The sequence below is a fragment of the Caenorhabditis elegans genome, chromosome X (genome assembly GCF_000002985.6).
Source record: "Caenorhabditis elegans chromosome X".
Taxonomy (NCBI): Eukaryota; Metazoa; Nematoda; class Chromadorea; order Rhabditida; family Rhabditidae; genus Caenorhabditis; species Caenorhabditis elegans.
This window is the reverse complement of record NC_003284.9, coordinates 10,667,976-10,687,585: the sequence shown is the minus strand read 5'-3', so window position 1 is coordinate 10,687,585 and position 19,610 is coordinate 10,667,976. Positions and strand designations below refer to the sequence as shown.

Sequence of the window (19,610 nt, the reverse complement as noted above, 5' to 3'; positions counted from 1 at the left end):
GGGAAGCATGCCTGATAAAAACTGTATTTCTATCAGTGTCACATATTTATTTACCATCCATGTCACATGAGTTAGCATTTTCAACGGTGTTTAGAACGCTAAATGACGCTTCATTCTGAAAAAGTTAACATAACGATGACAAATTTAAAAAGTGGCAAATGTTGGGTTTCTTCTGCCAAAAACAGGAAGAAGGGAACATGGCAAAGAGGTGTAGTTGGTTTGAACAGTTTTTAACTTCCTGATAACATGTTTTCCGTTTAACATTTGAATCATGGGTGCGTGGAAATCGGAGATTTTCGGCAATATTGGCAAGTGCCGTAATTTCAATTGGCGAAAAGCAGTTGCCGCGCGCCTCTGATCTGCATTTAGAAATGCAATATACAGGGTTGGTTTCATTTATTTTTCTTGGTTGGGAACTTCGGAACAGTACAAAACTTTTCAGACATTTTAATGTGTACGTTGACAGATTTTATTTTATATTTCAAAATAATCACAACGTAATTGCATAATTCTATATTTTTACAGCCATAAATTCCACTTTTTGATGCAACTTTTCTGTTTTTATGTTGAAGAGTTCCACAAGACATAGTAGAATAAAATCTTAGTTCAACAAGTTTGTTTATTGTTTGGTGGCAAATTGACTGCCCACTAAAACTTGTAAATTTGTGAGGGTTCTCAAAAATTATCAAAAAATACTATATACTGAGGTAATTTAGAAAGAAAAAATCTTCAAGTTTTGCAACAACAGTAAGACCAAAAGATACTAGGTCAGTTGGTGGTAAGGCATATTAAACGGCCTTCATTTCTGAAGATCTCAGCGCTGCCTGTTTCGGATATTCCAAGACTTGACAAGATGGACAGGAAGAGACGGTTTCTTGTCATCGAAAATGGGAAGAAGACGATGAGAAAGTTGCGCAAAACAGATGAGTCACCGATTGGCATCGTTCTGACCATTTGGAATAAGGCGGTTTTTTTTGATGTGATGCCTCTCTCTCTCTCTTTTTTCTTTTCCACAACCCGCAACAATGGTGGTGGGCGACTGGTACTAAAACGGCTAAAAATAGAAAAAAAAACATAGAAAATCAAATAAAACTGATACGATACTTATCTGTGATTAGAAAAGATATATTTAATTAGACATTTTGTTCCGAACACCAACGCACATTTTGTAAATACCTAGTTTTTTGATTTTAAAAATGTAAACAATTCATCAAATTCACTCAGTTCAAAATGTTTGAAACGCCCCGCCAAAGGTAAACAAAATTAACAAGCTGTTCAGCTCATTGAGGCAGTTCAGCTTTCGTGGTGGCGCTCAGAGAAACTGAGAAAAGTGGAACAGTCCAAAGAGCACAGATTGCAAATACAATAATCTTAAAGGGTATTTGATGAAGGATCTGTTTCAGCATGAGCAAAGTTTAAAGATCAATAAGGAACAACCTTTTTTAATAATTCAATGAATCATCGGTAAGTGTGTGAGCGGTACAAATGGATCTTTTGTATTATCAGTATATTATCGGAACGCATTCCGGAAAATAAATGTTCATTGACTTGTTTAACTCCATTTTTATTATTTTTGGGCTCCTCAGCCAAACAAAGCAACAAAAGAAGCAACTTTTTTAAAACTTAAGTAGTTTAACTTCAAACTACATTCTGTTAAAAGATAAGGCCCGGAAAAAAATATGTATGCACTTATACATGTTTTTTATTAGTATACACTTTTTTTAACTAAAATATGATCTTATAAATTAAAAAATATTGTTTCTTATGGAAACAATCAACAACAAAAAAGTAATGCACACAAACTGACTACTTTTATAATACAAGTTATAGCCCGACCCATTTCCAGGTGACCGAAAATGTCGAGCTGTGATTTCAAAACCACATCACTCTAATTGATTTTCCTGGAAATGAAATGGTCTGCAAAAATAATGAAAACGTGCAAAATGCAGGCTCTAATTGAAATAATTGGAAAACATTAGCTGATTTGGTGCTTTCATTTTTTTCAGATAAATTCATCCAAGATTTCGTTGAGGGACTACAAATACTGAATTTTTAATTGTTTCTTAATACAATTATTTTGTGTTCATTCTGAAATTTGTGTACGGACTATTTCCTATAACGTCTATAAAGAAACAGTGCAAATTTAGAGTTGATAATTTTTTTCAGAAGGATTTGGAAAACAATTTTTTTAAATCATTAAAAATGAATATATTAAACTGTATCCCTATTAAACAAAATAATTTAGATATTTGCTTTTCTATTCTATTTTAATTTTGACATAAAATTGCCACAAACTACGTGAATATATAATTGATTATCAAACAAGTTCCCATAAAACTTGTATGTTTGAAATTTTGTTTTGAATACCAAGACTTTTTGGAAATTTTTAGTTTAATATCAAATCATAAAAAGTTCAATAGCAAATCGAAAGTTATGCATGTAATGATTTTTATTTCTTGCTTGATTTCTTATTCTACGCGAGCAGGTGAAGTGCTAGAAGCCATTTTGGATATTAAAATCACAAATCACTAGAGATACTACTGAAAAAGTGAAGTTCGAAAAAGTGAAATCAGAATGGACCAACGAAATGAGGAAATGAAAAGCATAAAGATCAAGGATAAAACTTGAAATAGGTTCAGGTCGGCAGGACCAACTAGCAATCAAGCATACACACAATTACACTCACAAATCACTCAATCTACATGCACATCCTCCTCGATCTCACACTCACACGGGGCAAACGACTGGTTGTTAAAGGCGCCCGGCGAGAGTGTCTTTTCTTCTTATTTTCTTCGCATTTTCCTTACTTTTTCTCCATCATTCTCTCAATTCGTTTCGCCTTGTCTTGTCTAGGTTGACTAGTGATTGGAATCGATTGAAAACAATTTCTCGGGGGGTCTTCACTCTACTTCACTGCGTTTCTTGTAAACGCGCCGACACTCTCGTCTTGTGAGTAATGTTAACGGTCTATGTGTTGTCATCACCTTAATGCTAGTCGTCGGCGAAAACAAGGGATAACCTCAAATCTTGAGAGCGTTCGAGAGTAGAAACGAGAAAAAGTTGAGAAATAGAAAAGGAAGATGGGAGGAAAAAAAGAGAACACTAGCAGGGAATTAAGAATCTCCTGTATTACAAAATCAAAAAAGAATTGTTTGAAATTGAAAATCAGAAGCCGTATTCACTGGAAAAAAACTCAAATTCATTACTAATAAATACATTTTGGACCTAATAAAAAATATTTCAAAAATTCTTTAGATTTAGACATTTAGAAAGGTCTATTCCCAAAATATGTTGGTTTTGACTTTTCAGTAAAACTTGCCCATGTTGTGCAGATTTTAATTGGCTTTTTTTAATTTAAAAATGTGTTGAGAATATAAGTAACAGACGTTTTCGAAATAAGAAATTTTCAAACAAAAAACCACTTGAATTAGAGATTTTGATACTTGTGATTTTGATACTGTTTTGATACTTGTGATACATTTAATAAAACTGGCAACAAATTCCAATATATAATACGGTATACCTGGAACTTTCCGAAAATATTCAAAAGAATAATACAAATATCTAAAATCTCTTGAACAAATACAAATTAAACTGTAATTAGAGTTTTGTATGAAATGTGATGAACTGTTTTTTTTAATCGAATTTATACGCTTACAGTTTTACTTTACGGTGTTTTTAAATTGTAAACGTAACACACTAAAAGGATGTAAAATGCTAGGCAAAGAATATGGCAAAATGTGCAACAGAGCTTTAAAGTTGCTTCACAAAACAACGCCACATTTTATTATTTTTCGCTTGCAAAATGGTAATAAAATGCATTTAGAGGAAGGGAAGACGGAAATCAACAGAAAATATTTTGCATGATAAGAAAAATTGCTCAAAAAAGATGCAGGTTGCCTTTAAGAAGTAATATTTATCAAACTGAAGCGTACAATATGCATACGAGGTAGATTGTTTGCTTGTTTGGTTCGAAAGGCACGCGAGGCACGCAAGGTTTGTTAGCCATTGTGCAGCTTAAGGAGAGTCCGACCGTTTCGTTCGATACTGTGTAATTTTCTTTAAAAAATATAAAATAGTCACATTATAAACATGCGAGTTGATCAGATAGTAAAATTTTCTTAGATGAGAATATTTTATATATTTTTTTAACTAACTGTTTAATATCGATGAGATTTTCAAAAACCCACGGGAGACTTGATGAATAGTTTTCCAAACAATTCAAAACCGAAGTTTTCAGATTTGCCGAAACATGGAATTTGGCTAACAAGTGAGCTAGATACAACGTGGTTTTCCATGTCTACATTTGCATTTTCTAATTGGCACAATTCGAAATTATTTCCAATTATTTCCAACAACCAAACAATCAAATCCTTTTTGGAAAAAAAAACTTTAAAATGTTTGAGATATGGTTATTCATTTTAATATGTTGAAATGTTCGAATTATTTTTTTGTTTTTCTTTAACGATAAATTAGGAACTATCGAAATAAACTAAAACGATTTTTTCGAAAATTGTGAAGTGAGATGCCATTATTTTTTTTTCCCGGAACTTTTTCGTTCATCTATAAAACCATTTGTTCTTGTTGTCACAACAGTGTTTAAAATTAACCGATAAAAAAGCAAAAAAGAATGTATCTTTGTATTAGCACAAAAATATTACAAATCGAGTTTCAGTACAGTGACACACTCGTAAATAATTAAAACAACAGTAGAAATTCAGATTCTATCACCAAGAAAGTAAGACATTACCCGTCTACAACATGAGAGCAACAATTACTGAAATGTACAATATTATACGTCTAAAAGCACTGGTGATGAGAACAGTGTTCATTCTTGTGCGCAACATGCGCCACATTTCCAGCCTTCAGTGAAGTCCTTCATTTTAATTCCAACACAAGTCAAGTGGCTCCACTGATCACATCCTTTGCATTTACAACTGCCAAATTTAGCACTCGCGTTGCAGACTGCGCACGGCCAAAGCGGCTGAAATTTGATGAAAAATTTGTTGTTTTAGTTTTAGTTTATTTATTGATTTGGATGATAATCTTTTATTATTTTAGGTATATTCTAAACCAAAATATTGTCTTACCTTTTTCATTGTTGGGTCAGCCGTCGGCGATTCTGAAGGTTCCTTGTTCTCACTTGAGTCATTGTGCACCAGTTTTTTGTTTTCACGTCCACGTTTTTTCGCTTCGCTCTTCAAATTGAAAAATGTTTAGATTTTGCTAACCATTGATACCTTTGGCACTTTACGTGCATCCACTGATGAAGGTCCTGGAGAATCACTATCACTATCTTCGGGGTATGAGAGTACAACCTGTAAATATGCAATATTATTTTATCAATTGCTTCTATAATCCTTACCTCACGAGATTCTGCCAGAATCTTTCGCCAACTACTGATTCGCTCGGAGATGTAAGTTCCAAATTGATCGTCGACAATTATAGAATCGGCCTGGACGAAATTAATTTGAAAAGGAGTTAAGTCAAAAACAAACTGTTTCTGTCCATTTGTACACTTTTGAAGCCCGTTCTATGAGATGCATCTGGAATATGCGGGGATGATCACACATTGTCGAAAGTGGTCTGAATGAGCTAATAATGTGTGAAACAGAAAAAGAGCAATAATACGAAAACAATTTAAACAACAACACTAGAAAATGAGAAGAATAGCGAAATCAATAACATGAGAGAAAAACATGGAAGGATTTCTGAAAGAGAGAGAGAATGGAAAATGAAGCAACGCAGGTGCAAAAAAGAGAGAGAGGGAGAAATGAGGAGAGAGAATAAATTATGCGCATGCAGACTGTATTGAGCGCGGGGCAAGATTAGCAATGAACGTTTTGGTTGAAACGTTCACTTATTTTACAGTGTTTTTTGGATATGGATTGAAATTAATAAACGCATCTCAATTAAATTTTGCGCGCGAAAATTAATAACTCGAAATCTCATGACCAGTAAAATCGATATGGAAAAGTGGTGCTGTGAAAAGACGCATGGAGATCTTTATTAACAAATTTAGGAATTTTCTTGATTCTTAATGGTTTGCTGGTACGGAAAAAAACCAATCAAATTTTAAATTGTCTAGACTGTTGATGTATTTTTTTCCTATCTATTGCCAACCGTCAATTACAAAAAATTGAAATATAACATACGACACGAGCTCATCGCTTCCGCCGTCAAATATTATCCCGCACGGGCGATCGCAACCGCGCCCTAATGCAATCTTGACGAGTGCAGAAGACGTGGAGAGTGGGGTGCACAGAGAAAGAGAGCAAATCGAAAATAGCGTGCGAAAAAGAGAGACGCAAAGAAAGTCATAGCTGGGAGCCTAGGTTTTCACTGTTGAATTCGCCTTCCCCGAAAAAAATTCAAATCTCGGTTTCGCGAGCTCATCGTGAGCGACACCGGGGAAAGTGGTAAACCCGTGAAATGATAGAAGCTGAACTCATGTGGCAATAGGCTCAACAGTTTTAAATACAAAAAAAGTGTTGTTTCAATAACAAAAAACCGCCGTCTGAATTTGCCGTAACGACTAACTATTCTGAATAAGAAGTATTTTTGTCAGTTAACAGTATTTTATTGACAGCAAAAAACTCCAGTCAATAATAATGGAAATCTTAAACACGATGTTCAATCAAAAAACGATTAGCAATAAAATCACTTCGAAAGCAGAAAACACTTAAAAAGAGAAATAAACAGAAGAGAAGATGAAAATAAATTCAATCTCACTGACCGCTTTTAATAACCAAATTGATGAAGAAATTTCAAGAATACAAGCCGGAAACAAAAATATAAGCCAAAAAACAACGAAGATTCCAGAAAAATAAGCAAAAAATTGTCCGGCCTGCCGGCTACGACCTCTTCTAACTCTACTAATCAAGAAAAGTGCTGACAAAAACAAGTGTTCAAGAGTCGCCTTGAGCGCAAGGCACCGAATGCGCCAATGCGCGCGCATAGCACATAAAATGATAGTCCAGCCTTCAGAAGTTTTTGCCTGCCAAAATGACAAAAAAAACGTTTTTTTTTGAGAATGTAAGAAGAAAAATGGTAAACAAAATCCTTCTGTTTTGCTATACAAAGTGAAATAAATTTTGTAGGCACTCAGCAAATAAACTTTAAACGATTTTATAACACCTTTTTTTTAGTAATTCAGGGGCTCTGTGATATATTATAAATGATCCTTCTAAAAATATTGGAATAGCCGAATTTCAATTTCGGTTTCAGCCGCGGTGCTTGCAGCTGCATTGCGTTCATGGCCGCAGCCGAAGTTCGCAACCTTCTCGCTAAAACTGTGCCATTTTAAAAAGATTTTTCCAAGTTATATCTAAAAAAGGCTACGAAACTCATACAAAAGAAAATTTTGAGAAAATTTTCAAAATAGTGGGTTTCCTGTGAGCACCAAAAAATATCTGAACTCTCAAAATGACATAACTAGTGCGATTACACAACTAATGACTATTTTTGTTGTTTTTTTCAGAATTCATTTTTCTCAAATGTTCTAATTTCTGAGAATCTGTAATTCAAGAAGTCCCTACATTAAACATGTCTCTGTTTGTTGACACTGGACCTCTTAAAACAGGAATTTCCAACAAAACCCCCTACGGCTTATATATTTGTGTGTACGGACACACACGTCAGCTAGATATTTGGAAACGGCACAAACAAGCGTCTATTTCAGTTTATTGAAGCTGCTAAATTAAACAATCAGCACCTCATTTTTAAATATGAACGCCTGATATCTAGGTTTTCAAATAAAATTATATTTATTTTTTCTTCAGAACTGGTGCAAGGAAATAGACAAGCATTGATTTAAAGTTCTATACAGTTTCTAATTAACTATGTTCAATTGAAACCTTCTTTTTTCGGAGCAACACTCATACTATAAGTTGACTTTAAATATCTAAAAATGAACAATAAACCTTCACAAAACGTTTTACAAATTGAAATTAAACATTGACTTATCCGCTTTCAATTTACTTCTTCAGGCTTTTTCAAAAATAAAGCTAGCAATCACTTTTTTATCGAAAATAAGTTTTAAAAATCCTTGACTAAAAAATACCACTAATCAAAGGGAAAATGTTTCACCGTTCTTTTTTCTATTTTGCATCCTTTCTGAACAGAATTTGGCGTCTAATGCGGTGTTCAGTACGCAATCGACGCGTGAACCGCACAAATCATAAATGTGCTGGAGGCTGCTGCCGACCTGTGGTCATGAGTTGTGTACAACACACGTTCGCGGTTTTTTTCGTATTTTATTTGTTTTCCCTTAACGGCTTAAGGCCTATTTTCTGGGAGAAAATAAAATGAAAATGTATGTATTTGAGTTAAGTATATTGTTTATTATTCTTAATGTAGTAATTTAGCTCACTGTGATGAGAAAAATGCGAGATAAGATGTAATAGAGTTATTATTGAAACGCTGCAGTTAATCGATTGATTCTAATAGATATAACATCTATGATTTGCCATCACTACTTTTCATAAACCCATTTTAAGATTACTGTATAAATCGGGAACAAAATTCAAAATACTTTATTTGACATTATTAAATTTGTATTAAGCTCTTTATTTTATTAATCTTTCAAACTAAATGGAGTGTTTTTTTTTTGAAAATTTGATAACATAATATTTAACTTGGATGTCCTTTTTTCTAAGACTTTTCACGAGGTGGGAATAAAATTCAATCGAGAATTTCGAAACTTTTACTGAAATAATTCCAAAAAATTGGAATCGGTTTATTTTCACTGTTTGTTTCGTTTTCAAAGCATAATCCTTCAGTTCACTAAAATCCAATTTTATATTTTCCGGCTTCAGCTGCGTGCTCTTTTCATTCCGTCATCTTTTGTCATCCGTCCTTTTGTGCACTACATTATGTGTTTCGAAGTAACAAGAAAATAAGAAAAATAGCTGTCATTCATATTTGCTTGTGCTGTGATGCTCATCTTCTTAAATTCTGGCGTCATATCGACAAAAGAGTTGCATTTTCCTTTGCCTTCCTGAAACTCCAACTTCGAAACAAACTCTGCGTGATTCTTTGAAATTTATGCAAGTGTGCCCCTTCTTCCACTCGAACCCTCCCACACTGCTTGCCTCCGTTATTTCGATGTTCCTCTTTTCTCTTTCTCCTCCATTTTGGCATGTCATCCATTTGAAGCCAACTAACCCTCCAAAGAAGAAGGAGACGCTGCTCAACACACCCCCGCAATAATACACATAAAATGAACATGCAGTAGTGTTGTGGTTTGTTTGCAATTTTATTGGTTTTAAGTTGAGTCATGTGACCCCATCCATTTTCCTTTTCTATTGTGTTGTCAGTATGAACAGTCCTTCTGTTTGTTTGTAGGTGAAAAGTCTATGTCTTCTGTGTAGCATGGGGAAAAGTGACGTTTCGAAAGTCGATTTCGTAACTTTGCCGTTTGGAAAACTAATCAGCTGCCAGGCCACAGTTTTACATTTTTAATCAAAACAAGAATTTTTATGACTAACAAAGTTTTTGCCCCTGCTGTATTTAACTTTTTCTGACATGCAATTGTTTCTTGTGTAGCATAAGTCTTGTTATAACCGCTTTAATATCCAAACCTTTAATTTTTGCTGGAAAGTTTATCTTATCACACTAAAAAATAAAAAGAAGACCATACAAGGAAACAGATGAAAAAACAAATGCCTTCCTTGTCTCATTGCCTTTGTTCTCCCATCTCATTCATTTTTTCTGTCGAATTACGTCTACTTTACTCTACCCTTTCAACTGAACTAAATAGATGAACTAATAAGATATGACTAGTGGGCACAACAGAGGCAAGTGGACAAGAGACCGTGTGTGAAGAGGAGGGCTAGTAGAAACAGTGATGGGGGGAAACGAAAGAGGGCTGCAGATATCGATCGGTCGTTTATTTGAGCGACCGCCATACACGTATCGCTGTGTGAGTGTTAGTGAGTGTCTGCCTGTTCTCCCTCATACAGTTTTTGTTATGATCGCCAACATTTTCATCTTTGTCGTTTATATCTTCTTTTAAATTTGTTTGAAATCTAAGTGAATTCAACTCCAAAACTACTACAAGATTCGAATTAATCCGCGCTCTGAATAATCGTTAATAATTTTTCTTACGCATCTATATGCTTCCAGATTTTTAGCCCATCCCACTTTCAGTAGATGTTTAATTGCTTTTGTGAATAGTGTAATACATGATAAAAGTTTGGTGCAATATGATTTTAATTTCAAGGAGCTCGAAATTTTGACAGAAAAAGGCGCGTTTAACATGAAAAAATTTTAGTTGATAAAATTTGAAAACAGCTCGTAATTTTTGGAATTCCTTTTGATATTTGTTACAGCTACATTTTTGATTTTAAAATATCATGTATTTCAACAACATTATGTTATAACCCCTTTCACTCATATTCATTTCGTCCCCCGTAGTTGTTCGTTTTTCTTTGTTTTTCTATTAGCGATTGGTAGTGAATGTAAACAAGAATTTAGATAGAAAAATGCCAAAGGGAAACAAGAAACCTAATGAGAAAAAAGAGGAGCTTGAAAAATTTGCAAAAGAATTGCAAGGAAGTGATTCGGATGAAGATGCTGTTGTAATTGAACAACCGACTGTTGAGCCTAAACTGCCACAAAATGATAGTTCTAGCAGCAACAGTAAGCATTATCAGAGAAATGTCTTCGAAAATGAGTATTACAATTGACACATTTCAGAAATCGTGCTCTCCCAAGCAGAAAAGGACCTTTTGCGCACTGAATTGGATAAGGTAAGTTTATTTTTCTATTAAATAAAAACGTGAACTAAATTTCATCAATTTCAGACCGAAGAAGAAATCTCAACGCTGAAGCAAGTCCTATCTGCCAGACAAAAACACGCCGCCGAGCTCAAGCGCAAGTTGGGACTTACTCCATTCTCGGAACTCTCTCAGGACATCAACCGCAGCTTGAAAACTGTCACCGATACCGACGCGTAAGTATTCTATTTAGAAAAATTTTAGCTGTAAAGGAATTTTGAGGTGCACTCATTTTATTGAAATAAATATTCAAAAAAAAAAGAAACAATCGATGTATTATATTAAACGACTGTCCAAGAATATTCAAACAGTACCAATACTGACTAGTGAAAAAAAAAGAATTTTGCATGCTGTTAGGTAAACTTGCGTTAATGGAAAGCAATATATTGATATACAGTTTATAGTATTAAAAAAAAAAAGTTCGATACTTAAAAGTTTATTACTGTGGCAACAGTGCTCATGGTTAATAAAAAATTTATGTTGAAGCACGCATAACATGCAAAACAATTTCAGATACCAAAAAACCGCTGAGGTAGCCGCCGCCACGTCTGACACAGTTAAAGAAAAGTGGAATGACATGAGAAACTCATCACTGTTCAAATCCTTCGAGTCAAAACTTGGTTCTGCCCTCAACAACGTCAGTATTCCAATTTTTTCTGAATTATCTGGATTTGTTTCTAAAATGAAACTATTTTTGGCTTTCAGGCTAAGATGGCTGCTTCAACATCGATTGATCATTTGGCGGGAGCTGCTCGTGGTCCAAGTCAAACCGGAACCCCAGTTGCGGAGGAGGCCAAGCCAATCTCTTAAATTCATTCATTTCACATACCAATATGTTGTAAAAACACGTCACTACTGGGATATTTCAATCTAATCGTCTTTTCTTCATTCTATTCTTTTCCTGTCATTAATATCGCCACTTTGTGAATGATTGCGGCTTTTTCTGCTGAAAGTATTCGATAATGTTTTGAAATGTTCTGAATCCGCATCCGCATGGCACATGTATTCATACCTATTTATTAATTTTGTGTTTAAACATTACTTCAAAAATTTATTTTTCTTATGTTTTAAAAATGAATAAATCGGAAAACGTTAACACTTTAAAAAAATTTAAATTTATTTTCAAATAAAATTAAAGTTATGTTTTATTCACCAAGGCTCGGTCATAAAACTACTACCTGCGTTGCTTAAGAAAGGTATCGAAGCGTATATCCTAATCGAATATCCGCCTGACGCAGGGACTTCTTGGTATGGACAAGTAGATGTATAACACTGAATCAACTACTGGTCTACGATATGCAAAAAGTAAGTTATAGTGTTTTGAATTTTCTTGAAACTTGAATTTGTTTGGTTCAACACTATTCATCAAGATTTTTGAAAATTGAGCTTTTAGTTAGAAATCATATTTAATGATACCTGAAGTGAACAAATAACAAACAACTGTCAAAAAATTTTTTAAATAACTACTTTTCAGCATTAATGATAATTAGTACTTTCAAGTAACATGTAGTAATCGAACTTCTGACTAAAAACACTAATTATGGAAAAAGTGAATATCTTGGTAAAATTGGAAAAATTGTAGCGTTTGAAAAGTTTGATTTAGATTTTTCAATTAATAACAAATCTGAATGTTTTATGAAAATCTGAATGTTTTCTGAAAACACAAAAAAAAAGAACCTCCAGGCATTGAAAGACAAGTTAAAATAAAGTTTGACAGCACCAATATGAGATATTAACAAAACTATCCTTATAAATATTGTTTTCCGAGTTTATATTGTAAAATGCTTATGAATTTAGTAACATCCCGTCAGGTGACAAGCGGAAATTATGAATGAACAGAAACTATGAGCACATAAGCTTGTGTTATTTGTTCAAACAATCGTATCACCATTGTGTTCATATCGGCTAATCCAATCCAAGACAGGAAATCAGTATGCGCATCTGAATGCGAGATTAATAAAGTTACACAACGCATTTCTCGCTTGCTTTCAGGGTTTCAGCAGCAACCGCTGTCACCATCAACCACACCCGCCCGCTTTTTCGCATTACCAGAAGATTGGTTACCGCGGCAACAAGTGCCAGATATCTCTTACACCTCTCATACAAACATCAAATTTCTTCATCAACAAGAATCTTGTTTTCCCATCAAAACTCGCATTTTATTCCTGGCTAACGAATTAGAGAATTTTGCGTTGTGGGTGGTTGGCTCGGTTTCCATAAGTGAGAGAGAGAGAGAAAGTGAGAAGTCGTCATCAAATTTGAGAATTTATGCATGAGATAAGTATCTAGAGTGCATTGATAGCAGTATTAGACTTCTAACGATAGAGTGCAAACGATTAAGATGGCATATACACATAAATCCGTCGTTTTTACAATTTATTTGTATCTTTTTCTTCCTGACACCACCATCAATAAGCACGTGCTTCGGAAATTTTGAGATGTCGCATCTTCTATGACTCCTTAAATCTGCGGCACCGAATTTCTTGTTTTGTAAACGCGATAGCTGACTTTCAGCTGTCATCAACAGTTTCGACTGTTTTGTAAACTGCAAAAGTGTCTCCGTTTCAATTCTCCTCAGTAGAATACGTACCCATGAGCGGGCCCTCTGAAGCTCGGATTTATCTGCAGGACCATCGGATTCCACAACTATTCGAGGTAAGTTGAAGTTTCAATTTTTTGAATTTGCTCTAACTTTTGGCCCAGAAATTGTTAAAACTACAATGTTTTTCTTGAAGATTGAAAATGTACGTTAAAACGAAGCCTTACAAAAGTTGTATTTTAACTGCGTCATAATGGTATTAACAAACATTCTTGAGCTATTTAAAATTTTTATTCACGAAATCAAAAATTATCTACATAGTTAAAAGCATTAAACTGGAGTATAGTCTGTGTGAATTTAGGCTAAATGCAATTATGATAGTCCAACATGACCAACATTTGAAAAAAAAAATTAGGCTGTTATAAATTGTCAAATTTTCCAAAAGTGTGAATTTTCGAAGTAATTTCGATCAGTGTGTCCGAAATGCGAACCTCTAGAAAGATAAAAAACGAACAAATAAATCGTAATTATATTTAAACGGTCGTATAATTTTTTTTGTGGTCAACATTCAAAATTATGATAGCTTAAAACAGAGTTTTCATCACTTTTTGACAATAAGTAAAAAAGTTTCAAAAACTTTGTTAATTTTTTTAAAACGATATTTGGATATTCAAAAACTATAAAACTGGTTTTGAAAAAACTGTTTTTCTACTGCCAAAGTCACACCTTTAAATCGAAATTCCCAGGTTTTGGAGTCTTGGGCTCAAAAAAGTGTGATAAAAAGTTTTCGCAAAATTTAGGTTCGTCAAACGTTTTCACGTTTCAAAACTTTTTTCAAATTTTATTGTTTCCCATGCCAAATAATACTTTTCTTTTAATTTGAAGTTCACACGTGTAATAATGAATTATTTGCATGGTGTTAGTTTTTTTCATTAATTTTAACCATAGTACTTATAAAACCATTGTAAGTATTTTAAAAAATGTTTTCAAAAAGTCCTCTCTTCTATTAGATCAAAATATTTAAGGGACTGATGACTGGTTTAATCTACAGCCGACCAGCAGATCCGTTAAAATTTCTTGAAGAATCGATTGTGAAAATACGTTCAACGCCGGGAATCACATTGTCGTGGGATATGTTCATAGGCCCCGAAGCAGGTGAGCGGAAATCAATGTCTTAAGAGCACATGGATAGAGTTCTTTTCAACAAAAGGCAGAAATTAATAGATGAGAAATATCAAAGTTTAATTTTGGTGTTTGTTATTATGAATTGATATAAACTTGTGCATGTTTTTCTAACTTCTTGAGATGCATTTTTTTTACTTTTTTGTATTCAGCCATACTAGGATATTCCAAATATGTATGTAATTCATTCCACGAACTTTTATGTCAAACAAATATTTATAGAAAAAAGAGAAAAAGTCACCAAATCCTAGAAAAAAAAACATAACGTAAAAAGACTCTGCGTTGTTCATTGTGGTGCCTCAGACACAAAATGTGCTCCCGTCCATAAAAAGCGCTTGCGTACGCAATTATATATTTTTCTCTCAGTTCTTTCCTAAGAAGCAGGTTATTTCATACTCACTAGGTACACCTCAAAATATATTTTCACAACACATACACTCTTTAACATTTTCGTTGCTTCAGGCACTCAAGGAAGACAATATCCACCGGGTGCTCCTCATTTAAATCGTAGAACTTCTCAAAATCAGGCAGCTCGACCTTCCACAAATCAGCAAACAGCAACTCAACCTCAAATTACAACGAACGCCATAGAAGACACTCAGTGAGTTTTATAACAAATTAATAAATGGTTATCTCAAATTTCAATGATTAGTCTATTCCAAATAACTTTTTAAAATAAAATATTATGTGTCTGTTACAAACAATTGCATGCCTTTTATCAAAAACTCAAAACAATTAATCAACATATTTTCCAGGGAATCTAATAGTGCGGAACCTGAAATATCACGAGAGCCTTCAAGAACAAATACCGTTGAACACAGAACTCCAGAACCACGATTATCATTGGACGACTCAAAGGAAGAAGAAATGGTTAGTTTTGAAAAATAGCTGAACAACTAGTGCTCCGTGCACCCGAGATATATAATAAAAGTACCCTCAAAACTGGCAAGTTCAATTAGGAACTGCATTTATTTTCTGAAATAGTAGATAGAAACACCCACTAAACAAATTCTTTATTCAAATTTACTTATATTTAGGTGGTTCACAGAATACCTTCAGTTACCAGAGCTGCAGAAGTTGCGAGGATTCCAGATGTTCCAATAATCTTGTTCATGGGTTTTTTTTTCTCATTTCATACTTGCCAACGTTTATTTTTTTGTAGGTGGACCCGGTGGAGGGAAAACGAGGCATGCAGCGCGCGTTGCTGACTCTCTTGCTGATAATGGATTAGTGCATATTTGTATGCCAGACATTATCAGAACGGCTCTCGGCAAATACAAAGACAAGTATCCGGAATGGAAAGAAGCGAATGAGCATTATATTAGAGGTGACTAGAATTGAAAGGAAATGAGATTGTGAAAGATGAGTTTTGCAGGGGAATTGATTCCAAATCAACTGGCTTTAACATTATTGAAAGCAGAAATGGGAAGACATCCCGATGCAATGGGATTTTTCCTTGAAGGGTATCCTAGGGAAGCTAGACAAGTCGAAGATTTCGAACGTCAGGTATAGGATTTTGAATTTTTATATGTACAGTTATAAAAATGTTTACAACTTCCTTCTTTTCTTTCCAGGTAAAATCAGTCAATATGGCTTTGATACTGGATTATGACGAAAGAACCCTCCGAGAACACATGGAGCGTCGAGGTCTTGGCATGGAAATAATAGATCAAAAAATAAAGGAGTTCAAGCAGAAAACTCTTCCATCCGCAAAGTATTTTGATGACCAAAAGTTGCTTCATTTGGTAACCCAATCATATGAGACCTTTTTTCATTACGTATTCAGATACCTGGTGAAAAAGACGACCAAGTCATTTATGAAAAGATGAAGGCTCTTGTGGTCAAAGCGTTGGAAACGGGAGTTCCGGTGTTGGCAGCGTTGCCACCCATGGCTGCAGATAGACATCATATTGCAAGCCCAGCAGCTCCCGAGTCAGTCATTCCTTCTCCAATAATGGCTGAATCCGAACTAACAAATTCAGTTCTAGACACCAACGTTGCCAACCATGAAACCATTAATCATGTATGTTTTTATGAAAGGTTATTCGAATATTCATTTGCTACAAAAGCAATAGAAAAACTATTCTTTCAGGATTAATTTCTTCAAAAAATTGTTGATAACTTTACACAAGCGTGAATTTTTGATGCCTTCAGGCTCAGTTGTATTCTTTTCAAGCTAAGAAATACAACTAGTACTTGAATGAATTTCATAAGTGAAATAAGATTACGAAAATTGAGTTAAAACATATTAAACTTTTTTGCAAGCAACAAAACCTATAAGTACCGGAAAACTATTAATTTAGTGAACTAGGCTTAGTTGCAGTTTTTAGACATCAAGTTTTCGACTCATGGAATGACGCAGAATGGTATCTATACTTGATACATTTTTTATTGTTTTCAAATTCGTGAGAATGCAATATTAGTTTTTTTTTTTCATAATATTTTCATAATTTTCATAATTGAAAAAACTATACGAAACCCGCGGAGTCTAAATTTTCTTGATTTGGTTATTGGTGAATCATGAATTTTTAATACCTGCTGTCTAACATTCATTGCTACTCAATACAATGCATTATATAATCTTTAGGATTTGTCAACGTCAGCAATTCGGGAACCACGGTCTGTTGCTCAAACACCTCTTCACTCGTCTGGATCAGGAGCGGGAGGTGGAGGGGGAGACGTAGAGAGTAAGCCAGCAACTCCAGCAGTTCAAACGCCTGACGAAAGTGAGAGCATGGTTTCCGGGTGAATGATGCCTTCAATTTATATATTTCAGGTCGAGCCACTTCTACTGCAAGATCTAGAGAGTCGGCAAGAAAAGAGAAATTAGCAACACCAGGTATAAGAAATACATTTAAATATGCAGGACAATTGTAATTTTGGTGATCAGTAATTGAACGAGCGAAAAGATTTATTTATTTTTACAAATAATTTTTTTGAGTAATACCAGTTTAGGTAGACGTTCCGCCACATCTGTTGTGGTTCCCATGTTGAATCTCCCTCAAGAAAACGGTAAAAAAAGAGTGAAACTTAGATGATTGAATTTGCATGAGTGTGCTAATTGGTCATAATATATAGCGCTAAGAACATAAAATGTTTTCAGATAGTAAAAACGCTGCTGACACAAGAAACAAAACCTCATCAAATGGTTCCTCAGAAATTGTTTCAGCCGCCGAACTGGGTGAACCTGTGGGTCTTCCGAATAACGCTCCAGTGATTTTGGTGTTGGGTTAGTTTTAAGTTAAGACTTATTTCCCTGTCTTTTTGAACCCGTATAATACATAGCCTCTGTTTCTAAAACTCCAAAATTTGAAGAAAAAAAGTGTCCCATGAGTCTTGCCAATATTTTATGACGTTTTTATGAGGTTTAAATATCCTTAGATGAATTTAAACGTTCTATGTTTTCTTCAAACATTTTGAAGTTTGATATTTCTCTCAGCATCTTTTAATAATTAATTCAAACACCTAGGCATAAAACTTATATTTTTAGACAATTAAATTTCAGGAGCTCCCGGATCTCAGAAAAATGATATCAGCAGAAGAATTGCTCAAAAATATGATGGTATGGTTTTACCTTTGATTTTCAATTCAAACAAAAAGTTCAGGCTTTACTATGCTCTCCATGGGTGATATTTTAAGAAAAAAGATAAATAACGAAAAAAATGACGAAATGTGGGACAAAGTTTCGAAGAAGATGAATAATGGTGATCCAATTCCTACGGTTTGAGTGCTATATTGTCAAACTTAAACTCAGGTGCATTATTTCAGAAAATGTGCAGAACGGTACTCTACGAAGAACTTCATAGTCGAGGCACGTCTAACTGGGGATATGTAATTGAAGGATATCCTAAATCACCGGATCAATTGGTCGATTTGGAACACTCGGTATTATTAATTTTCAAAAATTATTTTTCAAAAAAGAGTAACATTAGTTTTCAATATAGTTTGTTAGTATTAAAATTCAACATTTTATACACTAAAAAATAATAGTAAAGATAGAAACAGATTCTTCTGTTTTGCATAAGTTTTGAATGAGTTTTTTAGGTGCCCAAATTTTTTATTTGAACAGCAGTTAGGCTATCGATAAATATTGTTTGATTAAGAAAGTGCTAAAACATTAAAAAAAAAACACAAACTACAGCTTCAACGTACCGATTTGGCAATTCTCATCGATTGTACAGAACAATTCTGTCTTGAGGTGATCAACAAAAGAAATCGTGAGAACAAGAGATCAGGTAAACCGATAAAAGTTTTTTCATGTGACCAACTCACTTTCAGATGATGATTCGGATGCAGTTCGATCTAGGATGGAATACTTCAAAAAGAATACTCTTCCCATGTTGAAAACATTAGATGATAAAGGCAAACTTCGAGTGGTGAGACATACGCATGTGATGGTATGCACTAATCTGTCCTATTCTTAACAACAAACTGTAAAATGACTGAAATGCTTCTATATTTGTGCATGAATAACATTGCATTGTATTTCAATAACAAATCCTATTTTGCATGTTTTTGTTCTAACATTCACGCAACGTTTTCAATCACCGAAAAACACTACAATTTTTGAATTACTACGTTGTTCATTTGTATGCCATGTTTCATTTTAGGTTGATGGAGATGCAGATCCAGATACTGTTTTCAAAGAAGTTGTTCAAGTTATTGATAGAACACTCTACGTTGAAGGTGAACAAATAATTTCTCTAATTTGATTTCAAATCTCTCATTTTTAGACGATGGTGACGGAACAAGTCTCGGAGATTCTAAAAAAGGAACATTGAATTCATCTCTCAATTCATCTACTTGAATTATTATACATACTAATATACTTTGTTGATTGATTGTCAATAGGGTAGTTAGACAGAAAATAATTCATTTTACTTTTCTATCACTGCTATTCGATTTCGATGAATATCTTGTCTATCTGTCTCTCATTTGCAAAATATCTCTCTAAGAAGAGAGAACTGTCCCCCTTCTACTATTACAATTGTCCACATAGAGGAACGGTGGTTGCGCAAAACGACAACGCGAAGGGGGAAATTATTGCCCCGCGGGAAAATAATTACTGGTAATGTATGAAACATTATAATAGAAAGGGTCATGTGCATGAG

At 34.1% G+C, this 19,610-nt stretch overlaps 3 protein-coding genes across 4 annotated transcripts; 2 read left to right on the top strand and 1 right to left on the bottom strand.

Moving 5' to 3' along the window:
* Positions 1–4,615: 4,615 nt before the first annotated feature.
* On the bottom strand, positions 4,616–5,588 carry phf-31 (Zinc finger PHD-type domain-containing protein; the record flags this gene model as incomplete). 2 transcript variants are annotated; one of them, NM_001373487.2, is made up of 5 exons in its annotated part: positions 4,616–4,984; positions 5,091–5,198; positions 5,241–5,318; positions 5,366–5,455; positions 5,499–5,588. In NM_001373487.2, 5 exons carry the CDS (start codon positions 5,571–5,573, stop codon positions 4,829–4,831), a joined length of 507 nt encoding a protein of 168 aa, NP_001360413.1. The 2 variants fall into 2 exon arrangements, with proteins under 2 accessions (NP_001360413.1, NP_001368595.1); NM_001381090.1 differs by having other exon boundaries at positions 4,829–4,984; positions 5,499–5,546.
* A 4,888-nt stretch (positions 5,589–10,476) lies between these two features.
* F13E6.1 (D52 family tumor protein) lies at positions 10,477–11,874 on the top strand. Its single transcript, NM_001383637.2, has 5 exons — positions 10,477–10,641; positions 10,699–10,751; positions 10,806–10,954; positions 11,292–11,415; positions 11,484–11,874. The coding sequence occupies exons 1-5, from the start codon at positions 10,485–10,487 to the stop codon at positions 11,586–11,588; spliced, it is 588 nt and encodes a 195-aa protein (NP_001369895.1). The 5' UTR covers positions 10,477–10,484; the 3' UTR covers positions 11,589–11,874.
* A 1,412-nt stretch (positions 11,875–13,286) lies between these two features.
* On the top strand, positions 13,287–19,424 carry F13E6.2 (Adenylate kinase isoenzyme 5). The gene is made up of 19 exons (NM_077385.6): positions 13,287–13,433; positions 14,343–14,472; positions 14,962–15,100; positions 15,255–15,369; positions 15,537–15,615; positions 15,662–15,826; positions 15,875–16,005; positions 16,074–16,244; positions 16,286–16,522; positions 17,087–17,225; positions 17,276–17,338; positions 17,603–17,728; positions 18,005–18,061; positions 18,105–18,220; positions 18,268–18,384; positions 18,641–18,734; positions 18,778–18,875; positions 19,110–19,185; positions 19,233–19,424. Exons 1-19 carry the CDS (start codon positions 13,371–13,373, stop codon positions 19,304–19,306), a joined length of 2,190 nt encoding a protein of 729 aa, NP_509786.2. The 5' UTR covers positions 13,287–13,370; the 3' UTR covers positions 19,307–19,424.
* The last annotated feature ends 186 nt before the right edge of the window (positions 19,425–19,610 follow it).

Coding starts and splice junctions, on each gene's coding strand:
- F13E6.1 (NM_001383637.2), top strand. CDS start 10,485: ATGCCAAAGGGAAACAAGAAACCTAATGAGAAAAAAGAGGAGCTTGAA. Junction 10,752..10,805: donor TGCGCACTGAATTGGATAAG/GTAAGTTTATTT, acceptor CATCAATTTCAG/ACCGAAGAAGAAATCTCAAC. Junction 10,955..11,291: donor ACTGTCACCGATACCGACGC/GTAAGTATTCTA, acceptor AAACAATTTCAG/ATACCAAAAAACCGCTGAGG.
- F13E6.2 (NM_077385.6), top strand. CDS start 13,371: ATGAGCGGGCCCTCTGAAGCTCGGATTTATCTGCAGGACCATCGGATT. Junction 17,339..17,602: donor AGAGAAATTAGCAACACCAG/GTATAAGAAATA, acceptor AAATGTTTTCAG/ATAGTAAAAACGCTGCTGAC. Junction 18,876..19,109: donor ATAAAGGCAAACTTCGAGTG/GTGAGACATACG, acceptor GTTTCATTTTAG/GTTGATGGAGATGCAGATCC.